At 44.9% G+C, this 25617-nt stretch overlaps 1 protein-coding gene and 1 long non-coding RNA gene across 2 annotated transcripts in view; one reads left to right on the top strand and one right to left on the bottom strand.

Annotated features, from left to right (window-relative positions):
• Positions 1-2902: 2902 nt before the first annotated feature.
• MEP1B (meprin A subunit beta) overlaps positions 2903-25617 on the bottom strand; it is a 27103-nt gene continuing 4388 nt past the window's right edge. Inside the window, exons 2-15 of the mRNA XM_068158758.1 lie at positions 25475-25493; positions 25234-25284; positions 24315-24358; positions 23217-23289; positions 21976-22093; positions 18279-18457; positions 15951-16169; positions 13808-13960; positions 12840-13055; positions 10828-11292; positions 8519-8701; positions 7723-8035; positions 5547-5748; positions 2903-3567 (exon numbers count right to left, since the gene is read on the bottom strand). Of these exons, the coding sequence (XP_068014859.1) occupies positions 3547-3567; positions 5547-5748; positions 7723-8035; positions 8519-8701; positions 10828-11292; positions 12840-13055; positions 13808-13960; positions 15951-16169; positions 18279-18457; positions 21976-22093; positions 23217-23289; positions 24315-24358; positions 25234-25284; positions 25475-25493 (2256 nt within the window). The 3' untranslated portion in view covers positions 2903-3546. The remainder of the gene's footprint in view (positions 3568-5546; positions 5749-7722; positions 8036-8518; positions 8702-10827; positions 11293-12839; positions 13056-13807; positions 13961-15950; positions 16170-18278; positions 18458-21975; positions 22094-23216; positions 23290-24314; positions 24359-25233; positions 25285-25474; positions 25494-25617) is intronic.
• Positions 9196-16754, top strand: LOC137451344 (uncharacterized). Its single transcript, XR_010989790.1, has 3 exons — positions 9196-9735; positions 12665-12750; positions 16665-16754. It is a non-coding gene; the product is annotated as an uncharacterized lncRNA (long non-coding RNA).

Below are 25617 nucleotides of genomic sequence, written 5' to 3'. Positions count from 1 at the left end.
GGGTTTTATCCCCTGGAAGTTTAGCATTTCAGGATATACCCTGTAGAATTTGTATCTGGCAAAATGCATTGCTCTGTGTATTAAGATCTCTTCTGATGGAAGCACAGATAAGTATATGGAATGGAATGGAATGGAATGGAATGGAATGGAATGGAATGGAATGGAATGGAATGGAATGGAATAAAATTGAATGGAATGGAATGGAATAAAATTGAATGGAATGGAATGGAATGGAATGGAATGGAATGGAATGGAATGGAATAATAGAATCAGTCAGGCTTGGAAGGGACCACAAGGATCATCTAGTTCCAACCCCCCTGCCACGGGCAGGGACACCCCACACTAGATCAGGCTGGCCAGAGCCTCATCCAGCCTGGGCTTAAACACCTCCAGGGATGGAGCCTCAACCACCTCCCTGGACAACCCATTCCAGGGCTTCACCACTCTCATGGTGAGGAACTTCTTCCTCATGTCCAGTCTGAATCTCCCCACCTCCAGCTTCATTCCATTCCCCCTAGTCCTATCACTACCTGAGATCCTGAGAAGTCCCTCCCCAGCTTTCTTGTAGCCCCCTTCAGATACTGGAAGGCCACAATAAGGTCACCTTGGAGCCTTCTTTTCTCCAGACTGAACAGCCCCAACTCCTTCAGTCTGTCCTCATAGGAGAGGTGCTCCATCCCTCTAATCATCCTCATGGCCCTAGAATGAAATAGACTAGAATGGAACAGACTGGACTGGACTGGACTGGACTAGACTAGAATAGAATAGAATTAACCAGGTTGGAAAAGACCTTTGAGATCATCAAGTCCAACCTATCAACCAACACCATCTAATCAAGTAAACCATGGCCATTTCAAGGAATATATCTTTAAAAGACATAATAGAAATACAGAACTGCTCTCTGCAGTCACCAATCTGGTAGTTTACATCCGAAATGCTCACTCTTTTTAAAAGTATTTCAGCCAGGCCTGAATTTCTGAGCAGCTTCATTTGTGTCTTCTTAACTCCATGTAAATCTATGTGCATATCTTAAAGGAAGGCACATTTGGGGGATTATTTGCATGAAAGCTGCTGATGAAGACATGTCAAAATAGGAAAGTTATTTTAAGCCAGCTATAGTGGGGTATCTTCCTATCCAGGGTGTTTGTTAGCTCTGACAAATCTTTCTTAATTTTGTCTGGCTGTTTTCATGAATCTTTGAGCTCCAACAAAAGCTAATAAAACCAGCTCTGAATGCTTTAAATATAACTGCATTTCAGAGAATATTAATCAGAGGAGGACTCCATGTGTAGTGGTGGTACAGAAGCGCACACAGTTGTTGCTTTGTGCCTTGCAGCGGCAGTCAGAGGAAGGCTACTTCCTTCATCACGTCTCCATACCTTTGAACCGCCGTTGCCCAGCGTTAGGGTAAATTGCACAACAAATGTTATGATCATCAGCATCCATTCCAGGGAATTAAAGTAGCTGCTGACCTTTAAAAGTGAACATATTCATGCAACAGTCTACCAGCCATCTGGTGTGACCTGACATTTCTGTTACTGTCTCCTGCAGCCCTCCTGCCAAACGCTGCAAGTGTGATGATCTGTGCCCATGGTGACTGCCATCTTCCTCTGCAGAGTGTCCTCAGGGAAGCACACTTCACTTCCTCTGGTCCATCTCCTATTTCCATGCCTACTCTGTTCCCCAAATCCCACTGAACTGCAGCCCTCCTTGTCAAATCCATCGGTCCCTCTTCCTCAGCTGATGTGCCCAGTCAGAAATGGTCCCAGGTGATCTCTCCATCCCAAGTCCAGGATGCAGCTGCTTCTCTTCCTGCTTACAGATCTGGCCTGTAGTAAGGTTGAGTGTGTATCATCTGAGACACACAGACACCACTTATAATGCTAGCCAAGTTCCCACAAGTGCAGACAGTTCCAGTCTTTTCCCCTCTTCCAGTCAATCAGAATAGAGATAGAGGTTCTCTGGACAGACCACACATCCACATTCACAGCCCCCTTCTGTGCTGGTACAGCCACCAAACCTGTTTGATATCCATGAACATAGGGATGTGCAATTGGTGTGCAAGTCACCTTTTCCTTAACAGCAATGTGATGTTTGCTAGTAAACATCTGCACCCCTCACAGACTCAGCACACAAGCACTCCCACAATCACAGATCCCTTGAATATCAGCAGGGGCTCTCAGTCTTCCTGGTAGCTATTCCTGGACCGTGGGTAGGCTCCCTTACCTCAACCACTGTGTCAGAGTGAGTCCTCCAGATGTGGAAACGTTTCCTCCAACTCACCAGTTAATCCAGCTTGAAGTTTGCTAGTGAATTTTCATCCACACAGAGAGGATCAAGTCACTGAAGATCTCTAAACACCCCCAGGTCTCTCCCCTTGCCAGTACTTAGATGTTTTGCACTCCCACAGACAACCCAATCCATCCAGTTGCTGACACCCTGAATGGCTATTCTCCAGTTTCTGGCACTTGGACCTTTCAACACACATACAATACACACTCCAGTCCCTCCAGTTTAGCTGGTGTTTAGACCTACAAGCCCCATGACCCACAGTCCCTCTATTCACTGTCACACAGACTCTTGCACTCCAGCCCCTCTGTGTGCTAGCACCTACACCTACCAGCCCTAAGACCTGTGGTCTCTTCTGGTTAATGGCACCCAGCTCTCTTTTGCAGGGTGCTCTCTCCAGTTGCTGGCACTGTTCCTCTCTGATCCAGCACCATCATTCCCATTTTATCTGGATCCTTTGATTTTTGGACAATTCATTCCATAGTCATTTTCACACAAGTCCACAAGCCTCTTCTGACAGCCCATATCCCCAGCAGCCTCATGTTTCCCATAATACTCATGTTAATCATGTTTCCCCCTTGCTATCAGTTAAAAATTGATGTTGGGGTTGACATTCTTGAAGGCTCTGCCTGAGTAATTCCTTTAATGGACCATCAATCAGGAGCTGAAGCATTCTGCATCCTCATTATTGTCTCTGGTGTGACTTCCTCATTAATGTTTGTGTGTCTGTGTGGTTAATTTATCACTTTCTTTATTACCTGTTATTTCTTTTATAGTGAGCAAACTACAACCAAATCACCTTATGAACCAGAGGCTCCCACACTCCATGAACCCTCACTACTCACTGGCAGCTGTTGCAGGACTCAGAACTGCTGGGTGCCCTGCAATTACAGGGTCCAGCTCCTTTTTATTATAGACATCCATGTCATGAGGAGATAGCAAACCTAGACTCTGCTGTGCTGATTGGAAGTCAAGATGAAGGTCAACATCTATTCTTCATGTTCAGGTGGACCTAAAGGGCAGGGCAGGCACGGCACACAACAGCCTTCCTTTTATCTCCACTGCATGGCAATACACAACACTGTCAGACACTTCACTGACTTTAGCACAGTACTTTATCCAGATGAGGAATTATTTGCCAGGCTTTACAAACCTTTATCATGATGCTTGAGATAAAAATAACAGAAAGAATGATGACCCAGTTGTGGTTCTCCAGTGATGTTCATCTTGTGCCCTTGATGCTTGCTGGCATTGTCTTCAGAAGGATGTTTTATTAACCTGGGTGGGGGGAGAAATAAACCTGCACTTTAAAAGTGTGTAGGGAAGGGAACTGGGGAGGTTTAGTCTCGAGGAGAGAAGGCTGAAGGGGGATCATCTTGGTTTAGCTGATTAGATAGTGTTGGATGATAGGTTGGACTTGATGATCTCAAAGGTCTCTTCCAACCTGGCTAATTCTATCCTATCCTATCCTATCCTATCCTATCCTATCCTATCCTATCCTATCCTATCCTATCCTATCCTATCCTATCCTATCCTATCCTATCCGTCTAGTCTATCTTATTAATGTATGGACAATGAGCAATGGTTACAAGCTGGAACACAGAAGGTTCCACCTCAGCATGAGGAGAAACTTCTTTACTGTGAGTGTGACAAAGCACTGGAGCAGGCTGCCCAGAGAGGTGGTGAAATCTCCTTCTCTGGAGTAGCAGTAGTGGAAGAGAGCAAGGTTTGAATGAAGTGACTTTTTGGTGTTCAGATAAATGACCTCTTTAATTCCTAAGCTGGAGACTTCAGACTTCAAAAATGTGACAACTTCCAATATACTTCTGACTGATTACTTTACTTTTTAGTGTGTGTATATACATGTACCCACATGTATAGTGTGTGTATATACATGTACCCATGTGTATAGAGTATGTGCACGTACCCAGGAGTATAGTGTGTGTATAGTGTATGTATGTACATGTACCTGTGTGTATAGTGTGTGTAGTGTGTATATATATATGTACATGTGTGCATAGTGTGAGTATGTATATGTACCTCTGTGTATAGTGTATGTACCTGTGTGTATAGTGTGCATATATACAGGTACCTGTGTGTATGGTGTATGTATGTACATGTACCTGTGTGTATAGTGTGTGTATGTACATGGACCTGTGTGTATAGTGTGCATACATACAGGTACCTGTGTGTATGGTGTATGTATGTACATGGACCTGTGTGTATAGTGTGTGTATGTACATGGACCTGTGTGTATAGTGTGTATATATACAGGTACCTGTGTGTATGGTGTATGTATGTACATGTATCTGTGTGTATAGTGTGTGTATGTACATGGACCTGTGTGTATAGTGTGTGTAGTGTGTGTATGTACATGTACCTGTGTGTATAGTGTGTGTATATACGTGTACCTGTGTGTATAGTGTGTATAGTGTGCGTATGTACATGTACCTGTGTGTATAGCGTGTGTATGTACATGTACCTGTGTGTATAGTGTGTATAGTGTGTTTATATACATGTACCTGTGTGTATAGTGTGTGTATGTACAGGTACCTGTGTGTATAGTGTGTGTATGTACATGTACCTGTGTGTATAGTGTGTATAGTGTGTGTATGTACATGTACCTGTGTGTATAGTGTGTGTATGTACATGTACCTGTGTGTATAGTGTGTATAGTGTGTGTATGTACATGTACCTGTGTGTACAGTGTGTGTATACACATGTACCTGTGTGTATAGTGTGTATAGTGTGCGTATGTACATGTACCTGTGTGTATAGCGTGTGTATGTACATGTACCTGTGTGTATAGTGTGTATAGTGTGTGTATGTACATGTACCTGTGTGTATAGTGTGTATAGTGTGTGTATGTACATGTACCTGTGTGTACAGTGTGTGTATACACATGTACCTGTGTGTATAGTGTGTATAGTGTGTGTATGTACATGTACCTGTGTGTATAGTGTGTATATGTACAGGTACCTGTGTGTATAGTGTGTGTATGTACATGTACCTGTGTGTATAGTGTGTGCAGTGTGTGTATGTACATGTAGCTGTGTGTGTAGTGTATGTATGTACATGTACATGTGTGTATAGTGTGTGCAGTGTGTGTATATACATGTACCTGTGTGTGTAGTGCGTGTATGTACATGTACCTGTGTGTGTAGTGTGTCTATGTACAGGTACCTGTGTGTATAGTGTGTGTATGTACATGTACCTGTGTGTATAGAGATAGTTGTTGGAAGAAGCAAAATACTTACCTCTTCTATAGCTAGTGTCTCCCCAGGTCCTTTTTCTTTCCTGTATTTCTTTCTGAGGCACACTGCAGTTGTGATAGTGACAATGAGCATGACAACAAACACAGCTATGGTTGAAGAAACAGCTATCACAGTGTTTTCTTGAGTTGAGCCTTTCTTTTCACACTTTTCACCCATGTACCACCAGCTGTCACCTGCTGGACATCTAGAAAGTAAAAGAACAAACGTTACCTTCATGTTCTGATGCAGTTCTGCCTTTTGTCATGCTCAGCTTTTACACAAAGCCCTTCTGCCTGCTTCATTCAGTCAATTTTAAACAGCCTTTACAGGAAGGAGTTGAATGAGCTCCCTACAGCAACTGGTCCAGAACCTTTACACTGCTATTTTTAGCCAATCCAGCTGCATTTACCACCCTCCAGAAAACTTCATCCACTTGTTTCCTCACAAAGTCATTGCTTTTTTAACTCTCAGCTCACCTTGTGCAATAATTTGAACCCATGAGATAAACCCATGAGGTGGGGACCATGGGCTGGACTCTCACAGCATTGCTGACCAGATAGCAGCTGGACCAAGACTTAGGTGCAGGGATCCCCTACTTCCAGACTGATCCTGCTGAAGAGTTTCCTACCACATTCCCTTCACCCTTTACATTGCCCGAAGAGGCTTAGTTTCAATTTTAAAGAGTTTGTATGAACTATCTCAGCCCTCCTCCAAAGAAGGTAAGAAAAAATTAATTCATGTCCTGGCTGTCATCTGATATTAGGACTAACAACAAGCTCCAAGCTTTGACTCCTTCACCTTATCCAGCATCACTGTCAGCTCTGAAACATTGTGCAGTGAGCATATGAAGGTCCCAGTTACCTGACTGGGAAAAAAATAGATGTGCAGTGCTGTTGAGTGGACACCTGCCCCTGTCTTGCTAACCCTGGTTGTTCCTACTGTTACTGCTTTTCTCGTTCCTGCCTAAGCCCTTTATTCAGAACTACACATTCAGCCCTGCCAATGAGTCTGTTTGCAGTGCACTGGAGGATGCTGATTGTCAGGGGGCTTCATGTGATCCAGCTTAAACAGCTACATATCACAATCCCCCCTCCTTTCCCAGCAGAAAATTGGAGCTGAGACCAACTGCTGTCACACACTTCCCGAGGACAGAAAGTAGGTCAGACAGGCACTAGACCTTCAAACCATCCAGAGGTGTCAGAAAATAGATGTTGTCTTTCCATACATTTGGCATCAGCCATAATATTCAGTAAAACTTTGTTTTCTCTCTTCTTGGAATTGCTTCTTGACATTTACTCATTCCTGCCCTGCTTCTGATGGGTTGCACATGGATTGGTTTTTAAAAGGTTTCTAAATGGGGAGACATACTTAATGAGTCATCCTGACTCCTGTCCCTCTTGGCCTTTAGCTGTGTGCCTCACAGCACTCCCCCAGCCTACCTGCCCTGGCAAAGCATCACACAAAGTTCCTATCTTCAGCATTAGAGCTCATCTGAGAGCTGGAACAGCCCTCATCAGCCAGGTGGCTTAGCGAAATGCACCCACAGAGAATCAAAGAAAACTTGTTTCTCTTGCAGGGCAAACAACCTTCTTAGTCCTCAGCCTTCCTGGCTGCTTTCAAGTGCAAGCAACTACCCTTTGGTAACTCCTGGCTGTAATTTGTACTGCATGACATTTCTGAATCAAATTCTGAAATGATGGCTGTGCTGCTTCCTGCCTGGGAAGAATGAGACATCTTTTCTCCTGATGGAAATGCTCTTCTGTTGCAACTGCATTTATGTTTAAGTCTTCTAAAGCTTGCTGTAGGGACTTTCAGGAAGATGCACAGCTCATTTTATAACTTTGGACTAACAGATCACTGAAAATGATAGACACATTTGAAATACAACTTAGAGGGAAGTCAAGCAGAGTACCACAGCTTGGGGAACATGGTAGTGTTGGGCTGATGGTTGGGCTTGATGATCTTAGAGGTCTTTTCCAACCTTAATGATTTTATGCTGGTCCAATGCTGAGGTTAGGAGCTTTGTTGCCCAAACCGATCACAAGATTAGTCTCACAGGAGCAGATGGAAATATTTGCCCTAATCAGCTATAGTTTGTCTTTCATTAGGAACAAAGGTGTGTGCTACTAGAAGCTTGCATTCCTCATCCTCTCATCAGAGAGTGAATACAGGCAGTCACCTGCACACTGGTGTTCTGTCTACAATAACGCAGACACCATCATTTTCACAGGGGTTTTCTGGACAGACATCTGGACCCTCCACCTCTGGCTCATCAGTTGGCTTGACGGTGGTGGTGGTGGTGGTAGTGGTGGTGGTGGTGGTGGTAGTTGTAGTGGTGGTGGTGGTGGTGGTGACAGGCTTAGTGGTGGCAGTCTTGATGGTAGTAGTGCTAGGCTCAGTAGTGGTGGTGGTGGGCTTGGTGGTGGCACTGGATGTGTTTGTAACAACAGTTGGTGAAACACTTGGCTGAGTTGATAGTAGATGAGATATATCTGCACAACAAAAACACAAACATTGGAGCTTTACTTCATTTCCCCCCACCACTCCCCCCCCTCATTCTAATGCTAAGTTCTAACTGTAAAGAGCAAAGAGGCTGTCCATGTATAATGGATAAACAGGTAGGGGTTTTTCACCTTTAAGGAGCATGGTTTATTTTGGAAGTGTCCTCTAGATTCTTTCACAACCAGACAAATTTATTCAAAGTACTCTAAGTAATTTGCACAGAATCAGCATTATTTTATCCACCTTAGCATTGTCTTATATTCCTTTCCATACATAAATGAACTGTACAGTGCAGGAACCTCTCCATACATTCATTCAAACATAGGTTTTGACTTTAGATACAGGTGTAGCTCCTGCACTGCTCATGTGCAAAGTACTTCATGTGTATTTATTCTGCAGCTCTAGTGATCCAGTCAGCATTGTGACATTCTGTGTGTATTGTATTGCAAAGCACAGCAGCTGTGGTTACCTACCTTCCATTGTTAGAAGAATGTAAATACTGTCTTCTTTAATAAAGTCACGACTTCTAAGTCTCTGATGGGTTAAAAATGCACTTGTTCCACTCCCTGGACCTCTCATGAAAGTAGTTCCATTGGGGAAAGTTGCTGTGGATCCCACTTCATCTGGCCTACCCCAAAAATATTTTGATGAGGAATCTGGAAAGAAAAATAATTAAGTGAATGTGAGTATGGGAGCACTCTGGATTTCCTTCTCAATAGTGTCCCTTCCTTCTCAGATAACCTCTGCTGCAAAGTACTTCTGAGGCCCCTCCCAACAATCAAGACACGCTTTGCCTGCTCCTGCTTAGCTGCTTGTGGATATCATGAATATAGAATCATAGAATTGTCAGGGTTGGAAGGGACCTCAAGGATCATCTAGTTCAAACCCCCCTGCCATGGGCAGGGACCCCTCACACTTAGATCAGGTTGCTCACAGCCACATCCAGCCTGGCCTTCAAAACCTCCAGGGATGAGGCTTCCACCACCTCCCTGGACAACCTGTTCCAGTGTCTCACCACCCTCATGGGGAAGAACTTTTTCCTAACATCCAATCTGAGTCTACCCACTTCTAGTCTTGCTCCATTCCCCCCAGTCCCATCATTACCTGACATCCTAGAAAGTCTCTCCCCAGCTTTCTTGTAGGAGAAAACAATAACTCATCTGAAACTCAGGGAATAGGAACTATGCTGAACCTGCCTACAATATTTGCAGATTGTTTTCTTGAGTCCACACTGATGAGATGCAGAAGACAAAGGAGCTCTTCAAGCATTTGGTTTAGCCTGAGGTGTTGAGAAAGAACCTGCTGGAGAGGATATTACTGGAGAGAGAGTTGAAAACCTGTTGGCTTATACTTGAAGTGGGCAAGAAGATGAGCAGCACATGAAGATGAGCAGCACATGAAGATGAACAGCAGCACATGAAGAGGAACAGCACATGACTTCACTGTGAAAGGAATTAACACAGTGCTTCTCTAAAAAGAGCAACTCCTGATGTGGATGTGGAGCAAGGGGTACTTGGACAACCTGAATGGTCACAGGCCACTGATGACTCCTCCATCAAACTGTGTTCTGCATCTCAAAGCTGAGCCTGATTGTCTATGAAAGTAAGTGATAGAGGGAGAAGAAAATGCCTGCTTCAGCATCTCTGCTGGTTAGAGAAAGGAGTTCCAAGGCTTCTTCTGGGAATCTGGGGTGAGTAGCAATATATGAGCAAACAAAGGAGAAGGAGTAGAGTGCAAACAGGCTGCAAGTCCACAGGGTCAGGGAAGGAGAAGGGCTGAGCCCTGTGACCATGACAGCAAAGAGGACAGGGAGAACATCAGCCATCTCTGGAGCACTTGGCATGGTGCAGCTCTCATTTACAGGGAGGAAATCTAGTCTGTCTAGACTGCCTGGGTTGGGGTTCTTTCGGTTTTGCTTGTTTGGGTGTGTTTTGTTGTTGTTGTTGGTTTGGTTTTGTCCACATAGAGACAATGCCATAGGAAAATGAGTCTAAGTAATAAAATCTTTAAACTAATACTGAAAATTTGATTTCTTTTGGTGCCTTCTTCCTTCACTTCCATTGTTTGAAAGCAGTGGTGAGGGGGGTTCGTTTTGGCAAACCCCTTGCACTGGTGAAGAAAGTTTATTTTGCCTTAAGTCCAATCTTTATCCAATGATGAATTTGGAGGGGATGGGAGGGGCTTGGGGATGTGTTTCTTTAATATCTCTTTGTATAGAGATTCCTACCATATCTCAGAGCTACATCTCCCTCTCAGCTGCCTCCTTTCCAAGGTATTGTGGACAACTGCTCCTTATCTTCTGTCACCTTGAATGTGTACAGATTATGTAACATGAATCAGTACTTTGTCCATGTGGTGATTTGTGCTGACACCACTACACCTTTTATGTGGAGGGTGGGGATTTGGTTAATAGCTGCTCTTTTATCTGCCCTGAACTGTGTGCCTTGCTAATTCAGTGGTTTGCTGGTCAAGCCTTCTGTAAAACTTCAGTTCTCATAAAGCAGACATTAATGAATCTTCACCAAGCATAGGAAAGACATTTTAGGAGTGGATCATCCACCTGTTTGTTATGCAAATCAAATCTGAGGTCCAAGGTCCCAGCTTAACCTACTTGTATGTCCAATTTTTTTCTTGCCTGTGGGTCAGTTTCTCGTTGCTGCAATCAAATGAAACATTCCAGAAGCTAAACAAACTGCACTAATTTGCACAAGGAGAAAAATCTGACTCCTTATCTTTTGGCTATGTTTAAATGTACTGAGTAGCACCTCTGATTTTAACTCACCTAATAGCTGGGGGTCTGTTGTTATACTCCTTTGGTTTGACATCCTTTGACGAATATCAGGATGCTGGTCAAGCAGGATCATGGTACCTTGCTGCCATACACAGGGCCATTGCAGATGATCATCATTTGCTCCAGAAATCAGGTGCAAATATATTGCCAAATTAAATGGGCTGTCATCAGTCCCATTTACATACAAGTTGACCTGAAAAGCATATCCTTGACTAGAATAAAAAGGGGGGCTGTATATTCTTCCCTCTTCCCCTGCTGGACTTGTGTTGAGGAGATGTGTGAAATTTCTGATGTGCCAGACGTGGTGGGGACACTCAGTTTCAGACAAGTTGATGTCATCAATGGAGAGGCCTCCGTTTGATAAGCCACTTCCTTTCACACCTTCAAACACAACCCGGAATTTACTTGTGACGTTCAAGGAAACGTGATGGAGCTGCCAGTAATCTGCAGGTGAACCTGAAAAACAGAGCACCATAGAATCAATAAGGTTGGAAAAGACCTCAAAGATCATCAAGTCCAACCTATCACCACACACCTCATGACTACTAAACCATGGCACCCAGTGCCACATCTAATCCCCTCTTGAACATGTCCAAGGACAGTGACCCCACCACCTATGTTGGCAGCACATGCCAACAGCTAACAACTCTCTCTGGGAAGAACTTTCTCCCCACCTCCAGCCTAAACCTCCCCTGGCACAGCTTGAGACTTAGTCCTCTTGTTCTGGTGCTGCTTGCCTGGGAGAACAGATCAACCCCCTCCTGGCTACAACCACCCTTCATATAGTTGTAAACAGCAGTAAGATCTCCCCTGAGCCTTCTCTTCTCCAGGCTAAACAACCCCAGCTCCCTCAGCCTCTCCTCACATGGCTTGTGCTTGAGGCCTCTCCCCAGCCTTGTTGTCCTTCTCTGGACACATTCAAGTGTCTCGATGTCCTTCTTAAATTGATGGACCCAGAACTGTACACAGGACTCAAGGTGTGGCTTAACCAGTGCTGAGCACAGGGCACAATGCCCTCCCTGCTCCTGCTGGCCACACTATTCTTGATTCAGGCCAGGATGCCATTTGCCTTCTTGACCACCTGGGCACACTCTGGCTCATGTTCAGCCAGCTGTCAATCACTACCCCCAGGTCCCTTTCTGCCTGGCTTCTCTCCAGCCACTCTGACCCCAGCCTGTAGCGCTGCATGGGGTTGTAGTGGCCAAAGTGCTTGCAGCAGCAAGGATTCCTCAATAAGCAGGACAGCCAAACACTGCACAGGTCTACAGACCCAACACCAGCGCTGTGTAAGAACATCTCTGCTCCACTGGCACAGAGATGTTGGAACATTTATCCTGCAGGTGTTACTTTTTCGGTGGAAGATCAAATAACAGTTAAATATTGGAGAAAATAATTTAGTCATGAGGTGAATTTGACAGTTCTAGTTTAAAGAGATCTTGTCCATCCCCAGCTCATTCTATTGGCTATAGGCTCCCAAAACCCCACAACTGAATTTTCTTCAAGCTACAACTTGAGTCATGGTCTGTGGCCCATGTGTTTCAGTTAAGTCTTTCCAAACCTTGGTTTAGAAAAAAACTGCCTTACAGGTTATTTAACCTTTTTAAAATTGGTATGGTAGATATTTTAGAGCATTTACACTTCCCATTTTTTTATTACTCCTTTCTTATTCATTGTCATTTACTGTAATTGCCAGCTTCATTGCTTGCTATCGATACCAGCAATTCAGGAGCATCTGAAGTGACTACTCATGGAATTTGAGCTATTTTGGTGAAGAAACTGTAATGATAATGCAAGAGTTTGTAATCTGTGGTAATTGATCACGTTACAGGAAAGCAGCTGACTGAGGATCCATCAACTGCAATTTCATGAGAAGAGAATCAATTACATAGAGAAGCCAAAGACTAACGCTAGGAGGTGAGTCACTTGGCCACAATATTTCTCTCCCAGTACTTTGAAAAGGATAGTGAGTATAGATAAAAACAAAATGCAATTTTATTCCTTACCTTTTATCTCTTCAATGAGTCTCAAAGTGCCATTTGGATGGGCTGAAGTGTACTCCCTGACCCAAACGAACAGCCGGTCGCTTTCCTGACCGCTGTGGTAGAAATAGAACTGCAAGCACTGGAAGCCCCTTTTGGGATACAGAATACGGCTCTCCAGGAGAGCTGTGCTCCCCTCTGCTCCAGCACTGGTGTTGAAATGCATGAAGTAGCCAGAATCTGTCAAAAGTCAATGAGAAATGAATGGCAGAGAGGGGGGGGGGGGGAAAGGCTTTTCCTGGTGCAGCTGTATTAACGCTGTGATGTGATGAAGCAGGAAGACGTGATTGAGTCAGGGTGAGGGTATGGCAGATCCTCTAGAGATCTTCAGACTAAGGACCTGTTCACATTCTCCAGAGCCCAAAACATTCTCCTTGCAACTTTTTTCCCTCATTTGCCTGTCCCTAGCAATTTGTACCCAAAAGCACTGCCTTTTACTCTTTACCCAGTGCCGGTAATTCACACTTGATTCTCTCTGGAGGACTGATTTAAGCTCCTGAACCCATGACGTTTTCTCTGACAGGCTCAGAAACAACTGGCTACACTCTCAATTAATTATTCTCCTGATAACATACATTCATTTCTAACTCCCAATCCTTTCCAAAGACTTACAGAGCAATTATTCAGAAAATTAGCAGCCTTTCTGGTGTGCCTGAACCACAGGTTAGAATATTCTATGAAGTTCTCCTGTCAGGATGTGACACTTAGACAAGGAAACAGCTCCACAGAGATAAGGACACCGAATCTCCTCAGATAAGCAGAAAATCTAGCAGGCCACATGATGTCCCCAAGCACATACATTTATGTTGCTTGGTTAAAAAATAATTCTTGTCAACAAATAAACAGAGAGCAAGGCCAAGATCCAAGGCAGCTCCCATGCCTCTGCAGAAAATCCCTCCCAGAGAGATAAGGACAGGGTTTTATTCTCATACCTTCACATTCCCCCATATTAGTGTGATCAGTAGTTGGCCCAGCAGGAACACGAGACAAACGCTGCCAGTCACTGTTATCATCTGGACTTTGAATCATGCCACACACATTTTCAAGTTCAAAACTGCATGTGTCCATGAAACTGAGGGAGGAGGCTGGAACAGCAGAAAAATAAAAGTAAAGATCCACCAAGTTTTGAGTCTCCATTATACAACACACAGTTGATTGCCCGGGCTCCAAAGCCAGCAGCAGAGAAAGACTAAATGCAAGCACAAAACAACGGAATGGAACAGAACAGAACAGAACAGAACAGAACAGAACAGAATAGAATAGAATAGAATAGAATAGAATAGAATAGAATAGAATAGAATAGAATAGAATAGAATAGAATTAACCAGGTTGGAAAAGACCTTTGAGATCATCAAGTCCAGCCTATCACCCAACACCATCTAATCAACTAAACCATGGCACCAAGCATCCCATCCAGTCGCTTCCTAAACACCTCCAGTGATGATGACTCCACCACCTCCCTGGGCAGCACATTCCCATGGCCAATCTCTCTTTCTGTGAAGAACTTCTTCCTAACATCCAGCCTAAACCTCCCCTGGCACAGCTTGAGACTGTGTCCTCTTGTTCTGGTGCTGGTTGCCTGGGAGAAGAGACCAACCCCTACCTGGCTACAACCTCCCTTCAGGTAGTTGTAAACAGCAAGAAGGTCTCCCCTGAGCCTCCTCTTCTCCAGGCTAAACAACTCCAGCTCCCTCAGCCTCTCCTCACAGGGCTGTGCTCCAGACCCCTCCCCAGCTGTGTTGCCCTTCTCTGGACACCTTCCAGCAACTCAACATCTTTCCTAAACTGAGCTCAGAACTGGACGCAGGACTCAAGGTGTGGCCTAACCGCTGCTGAGCACAGGGCTCAATGACTTCCCTGCTCCTGCTGGCCACACTGCTCCTGATCCAGGCCAGGATGCCACTGGCCTTCTTGGCCCCCTGGGCACACTGCTGGTTCATGTTCAGCCTACTATCAATCAGGACCCCCAGGTCCCTTTGTGCCTGGCCACTCTCCAGCCACTCTGACCCCAGCAATCAGTGGTTTCGATAGCATTAACATGCACAGTGTAATGCTCAGGAATTCAAAGCAGCTGACCATTAACACTGACATTAATAAGATGTCCTCAGGACCACTCTGGGCACTTAGTAAGCACAGGAGCATGTCAGCTTCTTATTACAGAATCACAGAATGGTTGGAGTTGAAAGGGACCTCTGGAGATCATCTAGTCCAACCACCCTGCTAAAGCACACTCACCTAGAGCAGGTTGCACAGGTACATGTCCAGGTTGGTTTGGAAAGTCTCCAGAAAAGGAGACTCCACAACTTCTCTGGGCAGCCTGCTCCAGTGATCCATCACCCTCATTGTAAATTTCCCCCTGATGTTCAGGTGAGACCTTCTGGGTTCTGATTTGTGCCTGTTGCCCCTTATCCTATCACTGGGCACCGCTGAAAAGAGCCCAGCTTCATTCTTTTACCTCCACCCTTTAGATACAGCTTAAATTTATCATAGGAACACTACTACCATCCCCAACCCACCAATCTTCACACAGCCAAAAGGTCCTGAGCCTTCCCATTCATTCCTCTGCCTTACTGGGCCAGCCCAAGCATGGCCAGAGATGCTGGTAGAAGTTCAGCAGTGTATCAGCTGGAGTGCTTATTTTCACTGCTACAAGCAAACTTTGTTTTCCAAAGTGCTGAGCTGGAATGGAAAAAAAACCCCAACATTTGGGAGCAGTGAATATCTCATCACATAGAAAATTTCAGGATGGAATTAATGGGAACAGAAGTGCAGGTTTAAAGCAACCACCCAAGGGATGAACAAAACTCAGCTGCTGAGTGAAGCTGTTTTCCAACTAAAGGTCAGATAAAATTGCACACAAAACTGCTGCACAGCAGTGTTTCTGCAGGAGGGCTGCGATATTTGTAGCTGCACCATTATTTTGGGTGGGTTTAACCCAATTCACTTCTCCAGATAACGTTAGCAGCTCTTTCACTGGTGCCTGGGTGAGCTCAGCGTGCATGCATCACCCTCATTGATTTCAAATGCCAGAAGCAACACAACCAATCAAATATTAAAAGACATGGAGGCACTTACTGCAGTTGTACAGCCTGTTCAGCTTCTGGAGGTCATAATCACTGAAATCCATCCTCTGTCCTATGACATCCATGAAGTCTGGTATGTTGGTGACAATGGTGGGCTCGGTCCCGTTCTGGAAGGCGCTTTGGCTGTAGTGCATCACAGAGGTGTAGTCATAGGGAACGTTCAGGGAGTCTGAGGTTGAGTCATCGTATTTTGCAAAATTGTGATCTTTACCTGAATGGGGAAGAAATGAAAAGGGAGATTGCTTGCTGCCCAAGAGGAACAGGTTTTGATGGTCTCTTCTCCCAGGCAGCCAGTACCAGAACAAGAGGACACAGTCTCAGGCTGCACCAGGGGAGGTTCAGGTTGGATATTAGGAAGAAGTTCTATACAGAGAGAGTGATTGCCCATTGGAATGGGCTGCCTGGGGAGGTGGTGGAGTCACCATCATTGGAGGTGTTCAGGAGGAGACTTGATGGGGTGCTTGGTGCCATGGGTTAGCTGTTTGGGTGGGTTGGATTGGTCGATGGGTTGGACGCGATGATCTTGAAGGTCTCTTCCAACCTGGTTTGGTTTATTCTAAATTCTAAGCATTGACTCTTTGAGTTTATTCTAAATTCTGATCTTCACACTTAGAGTGCCAAGGAATCCATCACATCCTCAAGGATTTTTTTTGTAGCCTAAAACTATTTTATTTCTTGCCTAGAGTTATTTACTTTCCTCTTCTAGCCACTGGAACATAGCATGATGATTTCTGCTGGATGTAGGACAATTTCTGCTACCACAGAATATGTCTGGTTGGAAGACACCTCGCAGATCATCCAGTCCAAACTTCAGCCCAGCACTGAAGGGTCAGCACTAAACCATGTCCCTAAGCACCAGGGCCACATGGCGCTTGAACACCCCTAGGGATGGTGACTCCACCACTGCCCTGGGCAGACCATTTGTTGTGGATTGATTTCCAATGCCTGGGAACCCCCTCAGCGAAGAAATATCTCCTAATATCCATTCTGAACCTCCCCTGGTGCAGCCTGTAACCATTTCCTCTAGTTCTGTTGCCAGTCATCAAGAAGAAGAGGCTGCCCCCCTCCTCCCTTACCAGAGAGCTTTTCCCCCCTGAAACCACCTGTGAACTTTAATGGGCTTGTGGAGTATCCCCAAAAGTGGAGATACTGTTTCAGTGCTCAGATTAATGCAATTTGCAACTGTAATGCTTCTCTGTTTCCAATCTGTCTTCTCTGCTGTTTAGCTGCCGGTCTGTTTAGCTCACAATAAACAAGTTGTCATCAGGTAATCTTTCAGAACTTACCTTTGCAGTTATTTTCTGGAGTATGAGCAAAAAAAATACTCCTAACTACCCAAGGAAGGTAACATTAGTAACTGTATTCTGGTCAGGGTAAAAAAGCTGCAGCAGTTTCAAACAAGCAACATTGAAGAGTCAGCAAAACACAATGGAAATCAAATAACACAGTCCAAGTAATTGTCTGTAAAATACACTTGCATATGCACCAGACTATTGATCATGATTAAATAAGAATGCATTATATTTAATCATTATCTATTGTTTTCAGTCTTCTGTGAGTACCTGTTAGGAAAGCATCAATTCTGTGTATACAACTTGGTATCTGAATTGCATGAAAGTCACAGAGGATGATGGCAAGCTGAAGAGGCAGAGACTGAGCAGATCCCAAGGCACCCAGTGCCAGCTCTCAGGCATCTGCCAAATACACCAGGTACACTCACATTCAGAAGGGGCATCACTGAAGTAACCACTTGTGTGATGTGGATGCTGAAAGGGGTCTCTCTTGTCTGCAGACCCTCTCTGTACACTCTGCTGTCTCAGCTCTGCTGCCCAAACCAGGTGTAGTGGCCAGGGACAAAGAGGACAACCAGAGTTTTCACTGGAGATTTTCTACTGGCTTCACTCACGCTGTTTTTCTCAGTGTGGCATTTTGGTTTTTTCCAATTACTTTTGTTTTGCCAAGGGCCCCAGAGTAGTGCTGCTGGTAGCAGAGTATTCATTTAACCAAACTCAATTATTCACTTCTGCTTTTCTGCTGCACAACACGACTCAGACCTCTAGTTAGGGTTGTGGGGACTGCTGTGGCATGAGGGGAAAAACCACAGCAATGACAAACAAGGCTTTCTACCCCAGATTTTTTTTGTCTTTACTTGCTCATTTATCTATCTTTTTTTATATCTAAAATTTATTTATACACTTGCTTTGAAAAATAAGTCCAGGTAAGAGAACTGTGTGACCATTGAAGGGTGGCTGGAAGGGATGTTCCACAGCTAAACCCACTAACACCAGAGCCTGAAAAGAAAGGCATGGGAGAGACTGACCAGTCTGAATCCTGTCCCAGATGATGGACACATAGTCATCCCGGTCAGACCGTGACTGCTCATGCCAGAATCCCAGGGCATGCAGGAACTCGTGCTGGATTGTTGCAATCCTGTCACAGTTGTCCCCAATGGAGATCTGCTGTAGCCCCTGTTGGCGGTTTCCCACGTAGGACCAGCATCTAGCATTGAAACACACGAGAGTACTCTCTGAGACACAGCGTCCCCATGCCATGCCAGCCCCAAAATCAGTCTGTTCAGTAGCTACATTTTTGGCTCGAGTGTTGAGGTTACATGTTGCTCCAGACAGAGCTTCTTCATTGATCTGTTCCTTACCAGATCCTTTCCTCTCACACGTAGCCCTGTTTTGATAAAGAAACACCTCCCCAGCTCTGCCTCTGCTGGTTTTGATGGGTTTTCTTTAACAGAAAAAACGCTGAGCTAGCTGTGACAGGAGAAAGCTGATGAGGAATTCCTTGGTACTCCAGGAAACATCAAAGACTATGGACACATAATTTAGTGCAATTAAGTTACTGCAGATTAGCAGTTTTTAGCTGGAGCACAGTACGTGACTGTGAGCACACCTTGAGCCTGTCCTGATGGTGAGGGACCAGGTTCATACACGTTCTCACCTCTCCCACTGCAGCTGCTGCTCTCTTTGCTGTTTTGGCCTTTTGCTTTGTGAGGGGCTGTGGCTGTCAGGCAGGGTTTGGCCCTACACAGCTGCTTTTGCCTTTGTAAAGGTGGTGCATCTAACACTGCTTTGCAAAAGCTCCTTTCTTCCCAGCCCTCTGTGAGCTGCTGCACTGGAGCACTTGCTGCTGACACATGCTCATGAGAAAGAGCAGAACTGCAGCTGTGCTGGGAGTTTTTACTGCAGGATAAAAAACTTCAGAGAACTATCTGCACAAGCCAATAAAATGGCACCCCATGTCCCAAAAGTAGCAAGCACAGAGAGTTTCATTTAAATGGATGTTTTATGCAGCAAGTAAATCAACGCTTGCCCAGTGAGGTCCATAAAATTAATCAGGCACGAAATATGCTGTAGAATTTGAGTCCTGTCACCCCAGAAATGTAAAACCACAAGCACACCACACACTTTGGAGCCCTGCAACTTATTAGTGCAACTTATTCCCAGCATTTCTCTTTCCACAGAAGAGCACAGGCCTTGGCTATTGATTACTCATCCAAATCACAGCATCAGACCTAGGAAGATGCACGTGTGGCATCCATAATTTCACAGGCTTCTGCTGATCATGTCCCCATATTGATTGTGCAGCTCCTTTTTGTGGGTCTGTGTGTTCTGCAGAAGTCAGGACATTTACAGCATACAGAATTAACCAGGTAACCAGGTTGGAAAAGACCCTCAAGGTCATCAAGTCCAACCTATCACCCAACACTACCTAAATCAACCATAGCACCAAGCACTCTGTCCAGCCTCTTCTTAAACACATCCAGTGATGGTGACTCCTCCACCTCCCTGGGCAGCACATTCCAATGGTCAATCTCTCTTTCTGTGAAGAACTTCTTCCTAACATCCAGCCTAAACCTCCCCTGGTGCAGCTTGAGACTGTGTCCTCTTGTTCTGGTGCTGGTTGCCTGGGAGAAGAGACCAACCCTTACATGGCTACAACCACCCAAGAACCACAGTTCTGGACCCACCTCATACCAAAGCAGCAGTTTCAGAGCCACATCTGCTGCATAGTGCACAGCAACACACCAGGCAGTGAGGGTAAGACACAGTATCCAGCCAGAGGGACTTGTCTTCTTCATCACTGTGACATCTCTTTTTAATGGACATAGAAATGAAACATGGTGCAGAGGCCTCTTACTTGCCATAGGCTAAAGACTGTGGTTCTTTTCCAGGCACAATTATTAGCAAATTCATTGCATAGTTTATGTGATGAAGGACTAAAAAAAACTAAGCTACATGAGTTTTCCATTTGGCTCCAAAAGATGAGTCTTCAGCACAGGAAAATACTGTGCTCCCTTAGTCTCCATTTAGACATCTTTTAGGGCTGAGGGTCAGTGTCACATGTACAGCATGAAGAGTTGAGACTAAAAAGAGCCGGAGACCAAAGAGATTTCAAAACAATTATCTGCTGCAAATATCTCAGAACAAGCCTAAAGGGAAAGGGAACCATTTTTATTGTCAGAAAATCTTTTCCCACTTATGAATGCATTCTCATATCAGGAAATGATTTTCTGAAAGTAAATTTCCTCACCAGGCTATCAAAGCTTTCCCTGATCTCCTTTTCTAAAAGAGAAATGGCTCAGTGTAGTGTGGAAAATGTGCTTGTTCTTGCTGCACTGTTTTGACAAAGGCTGTCTTGGAAAGGGAAGCAGCCGAGGTAGTTTGGACTTCTCTATTGGAGTCTTACTTTGCAAAATGAAAGGTGGAATAAGCACAACGAGTCATCAAGAGGGGTAAAACCTCTGTGAAATATCTCATATGTTGTGCAGCATTTAAAAAAACATGCTGATGTGACATTGCCCACATGGAATTCCATTCCAGACAGCTCAACATGAGCCAGCAGTGTGCCCAAGCAGCCAAGAAGGCCAATGGCATCCTGGCATGTATCAAGAATAGTGTGGCCAGCAGGAGCAGGGAAGTCATTGTGCCCCTGTACTCAGCGCTGGTTAAGCCACACCTCGAGTACTGTGTCCAGTTCTGGGTCCCTCAGTTTAAGAAGGACATTGAGACTCTTGAATGTGTCCAGAGAAGGGCAATGAGGCTGGGGAGGGGTCTGGAGCACAGCCCTGTGAGGAGAGGCTGAGGGAGCTGGGGTTGTTTAGCTTGGAGAAGAGAAGGCTCAGGGGAGACCTTATTGCTGTCTACAACTACCTGAAGGGAGGTTGTAGCCAGGAGGGGGCTGGTCTCTTCTCCCAGGCAATCAGCATCAGAACAAGAGTACACAGTCTCAAGCTATGCCAGGGGAAGTTTAGGCTGGAGGTGAGGAGAAAGTTCTTCACAGAGAGAGTTGTTGGCCTTTGGAATATGCTGCCCAGGGAGGTGATGGAGTCACTGTCCCTGGAGGAGTTCAAAAGGGGATTGGACGTGGCACTTGGTGCCATGGTTTAGTAGTCATGAGGTGTTGGGTGACAGGATGGACATGATGATTGTTGAGGTCTTTCCCAACTTTGTTGATTCTATGATTTGTCCCACAGTTAGAAATATAGTTTTGCTGTTTGGGGTTTTATTTAAACTAAGGTTATCTAATAGTGCCCATTTGCAAGTGATGCTTCACATATCCAAAGATCAGTCAAGAAAATAACTGGTTTGTTTCTGGTGCCTTTTACTACCAGCAAAATTACTTCTTAAAAGACTTTGCCCCCTCCCTGGGGGTGTCCAAGCCACGGTGGATGAGGCCTTGAGCAACCTGCTCTAGTGGAAGGTATCCCAGGCAGTGCCAGAGGGGTTGGAACTAGATGATGTTTATGGTTCCTTCCAAACCAAACCATTCTATGAACCTATGACTTGATTTCCTCTTCTAGTTAGAAATAAGCATCAGCAAGAAATTGGTGATTACTACCAAGGCAATACCTCTTTTGGAAACAAATTCCAGTTGAAAACAAGATGGAAAACCAGACACAACAAAAAGCAAAACACAAAGTTCTAGTCAGATATATGAGCGAGTGCTGGCCATGAAAGTAGCCTGAAGCCAAACAGGATGGAGTTGTGTTACATGGCTGCTCTTACCCACTTCCCTTGAACACAGAGATGTAATTCTTCTCCCCTTCCCAAGGCTTGAAGTCAATGCAGGTCTTCAGCCTATACTGTTCAAATGCCTTGAGGATGAGTCCCTTGGCATTCATTTCTGCAAAGCAAAAAGGCAGTGCTGAGCCCCACAGGTTTGTACTAGATGGAATAATTGTTCCATAGGACAAGGGGGGTGACTCTTGGTCTGCCAATCTTTGAACAAAACAAGCTGCCTCTTTCCTGGATTAAGGCCTGAGTAGGGACCTAAAAACCATCAACCAGGCTGTTGTGACATTGTCCCTTCCTCTTGATTGGCTTTTGTGTAATTTTTCCTTGGTACTTATGTATAAAATGTGATGAGTATATGAAATATGATGGGGTGTGGCTCTTAATTTTGTAAATTCTTCCCTTTACCTTGCTGAGATTTATGTGAACAAGTATTAAAAAGCCAGGAACAAAGACATCAGATTTTACCTAATGCAGGATACAGATCTCCCACCAAACTCCTCCAGGAATTGAACCACTAACATCATATCTGGGTTATCTTCCCCAAGCAACTTGTATGGTTTCAACCCACTTTAGATCTGAATCTAATCTGAATCTAGATCTGAATCTAAAGTGTGGGTGGGTGATTTGGTTTTGTTCCCTGTCACGTTCCAGAATGCTGACCCCACCTTGTGTAGTGAGGGCATGATCTCCCTGTGTGGTATGGAGCACCAGCTCAAGTTTGCTGTCTCACCGCCTGCCTCTGCAGTGCAATCCGTCACAGCTGGATGGATTGAAGGGGATGGAGACAAACTATGATATCTCCCTGGCCCACAGCAGGGGACTCAGCAAGGTGCCACTGCAAACTTCTTTGTCTGGCAGAATGCCGGTTTGCCATCAGTGCTGTGGATGATGTAAATGGCCAGGCAAGCTTCCTGGCTTTAAAAAGATCTTCAGTGCCCTGGTTTTTACTTCTGCTCAGAAGTTGCATGTCTCAGACATATGCTTTTAAAACTAAATCCATATGGTGGGCCACAGCAACGACAGGATGAGAACCACCCAAGAAAGGATGTGAGGAACCAGCACCAACACCTAGGTGATGCACCCAGCTTGTCCATTCCCGGGTCCAACCCTGCTGTGGGAAATGGAATGCTCTAGACTGACAAGAAGAAAGGATGCCATGGTATCTTTATCAACCTGCAAACAGCATCCCAATCAACACAACATGCAGACACTGGAAAGAGCAGATACTGTACCCAGGCTATCTTCCAGAACATAAGGGATAGTGAGGGGCCACCGATAGTTGTCACCAATGATGGAACTCCGTTCCTGTACCAGAGAGACAAAACAAGTATGCAGTGCTCAAGAAAAAGTGATCCAGGATCAGGGACTACAACAGTGTTAAAGGAAAGCATGTCTCCTACAAGTCCATGTAAGACATGTAAGGATCAAAGAGTTCAAAAGCTTTGGGAGATCACTCAGAGGTCTAAGGTCTGGGTATGAAACCCCTTCACTCCCTTCTACCAGTGCCTCCAGCTTCTGCAATGTTTCCTCCATAGAATTGACCTGAGATTTTGATGCATGTGTGAGGAGAGCTTCAGCTCCCAAGGGAAATACTCAAACCTAAATTCTGAAAACCATACAGTGCTTAATAATGTTGTGATTTGTGAATACTGCAAGGGTTTGTTCCTGTGTCCTTAGCAAGTGCTGTCCTTGCTTCCACTGTGCTATGCTCAGGCCAAAGCAGTTCAGCAAAAGGCAGAGTAAAACACTATTGACTTTGAGGCCTACCAGACACTTTGGGGGTTTCTATTAGGTATTTTTGAGATGTTAGCTTGCTATGTAAATATTACTGTTCTTAACTGGTCAGGTAGGGGTAGTGGACAGATTCAAAAGTGGGATTACAGCTTTAATGTTCTCTCTTTGGTGTTAGTGAACCTGCTCCACATGATGAAGGTTTTGCAAGCAACTGGCCTGCAGGTTTAATTGGCTCATAATAAACCTCCAGAGAAATGAAGGAATCATTTATGTGAACCTGTCTGGATGATTGTCAGCGGTGCTGAACCTCTTACAAGTTCTAATACAAAAAAAACCACACCAAAGGAAACAAGAAGCAAATAATATTGATCTAATGCCTAAACCAATCTAATTCTGGATAATGTTTCTGCAAATGCACCCAACTCCTTCATTATCCAGGACATTCTGTGGAAATCCATCCCCAAACATTGTCAGTGTATTGTTACATAAACAGCATTTATAGTTAGTGGAAGCAGGAGCATTCCCATACCAGCAGCATTTTACTTTGCATAAACCAGGGACACATTTCTGGTTTGATGGTTTATATTTGAACTCACCCTGTCAAGCTTGATGTCTCCCTCAAAAAGGTTGAGTCCTAAAGCTAAAGACAAAGAGGAGAGGAACATTCGATTATAAAGGCCTGAAGGGTGGGTGCCAAGAAGGTTTCAGTCTCTTTTACCATGGTGTCCCCGTGATAGGACAAGGGGCAATGGATACAAACTGGAACACAGGAGGGTCCACCTCAACATGAGGAAAAACTTCTTTACAGTAAGGATGACAGAGCACTGGAGCTGGCTGCTCAGAGAGGTCATGGAGTCTCCTCCATCTCACCAGCAACGTGGCTGGTGAGCGGCCTCGAGCACAAGCCCTGTGAGGAGAGGCTGAGGGAGCTGGGGTGTTGTTTAGCCTGGAGAAGAGGAGGCTCAGGGGAGACCTTACTGCTCTCTACAACTCCCTGAAGGGGAGGTTGTAGCCAGGAGGGGGTTGGTCCTCTTTTCCCAGGCACCCAGCACCAGAACAAGAGGACACAGTCTCAAGCTGCACCAGGGGAGGTTTAGGCTCAAGGTGAGGAGAAATGTTCTTTACAGAGAGAGTTGTTAGCCATGGGAATGTGCTACCCAGGGAGGTGGTGGAGTCACCATCCCTGGAGGTGTTCAAGAGGGGATTGGACGTGGCAGTTGGTGCCAGTGGTTTAGTCATGAGGTCTGTGGTGACAGGTTGACTTGATGGTCTTTGAGGTCTCTTCCAACCTTGGTGATTCTGTGATCTCTGAGGAGACTCAAGACCCATCTGGATACATTCCTGTGTGACCTGCCCTAGGTGATGCTACTTTGGGGAGAGGGGTTGGACTCGATGATCTCCAGAGGTCCCTTCCAACCCCTAAGATTCTCTGATCCTATTTTATTGATCTGGGGCTCCCGTAATGAAAACCACCCCCAAAAAAAATCTAAAGGAGCAACTGAAATTTTTAAAAACCTTCATTGATGTCAAAGATGTCTTGATCAATTCCTCCATCTACATCAATTTCTGGAAAAAAAAATAAAGAGAGAAGTGAGGCAGGACATTAGCCCTTGCTGTTATCTTTATGAAGTGTGAAAATTAATGCAATAACAATAACAGTAATTATAAATCTGTGTCTGTCCCAGTGATGGTTATGAGCAGCTGCTTTTGTTGACTGCCTCCTGTGCATACAAATAGATCTCTAAACAGAACTCACCAATTGTCTCTGGAGCAGGCTGGGGAGGAAAGAAAAAAAAAACAAGATATTATTAGAAAGGCAGATAATGAAATGCAGCTCACGTTACTCTCTCAGCAGTATTAGAGACGAGATTCGAGCTCAACTGACAGCACTTAGTGCAT

This window comes from Melanerpes formicivorus, unplaced genomic scaffold, assembly GCF_026170545.1.
Source record: "Melanerpes formicivorus ecotype bairdi unplaced genomic scaffold, bMelFor1.0.p_v2 SCAF_42, whole genome shotgun sequence".
NCBI lineage: Eukaryota > Metazoa > Chordata > Aves > Piciformes > Picidae > Melanerpes > Melanerpes formicivorus.
The sequence above is the reverse complement of the archived record's forward strand: the minus strand, read 5'-3'. Positions and strand labels throughout refer to the sequence as shown.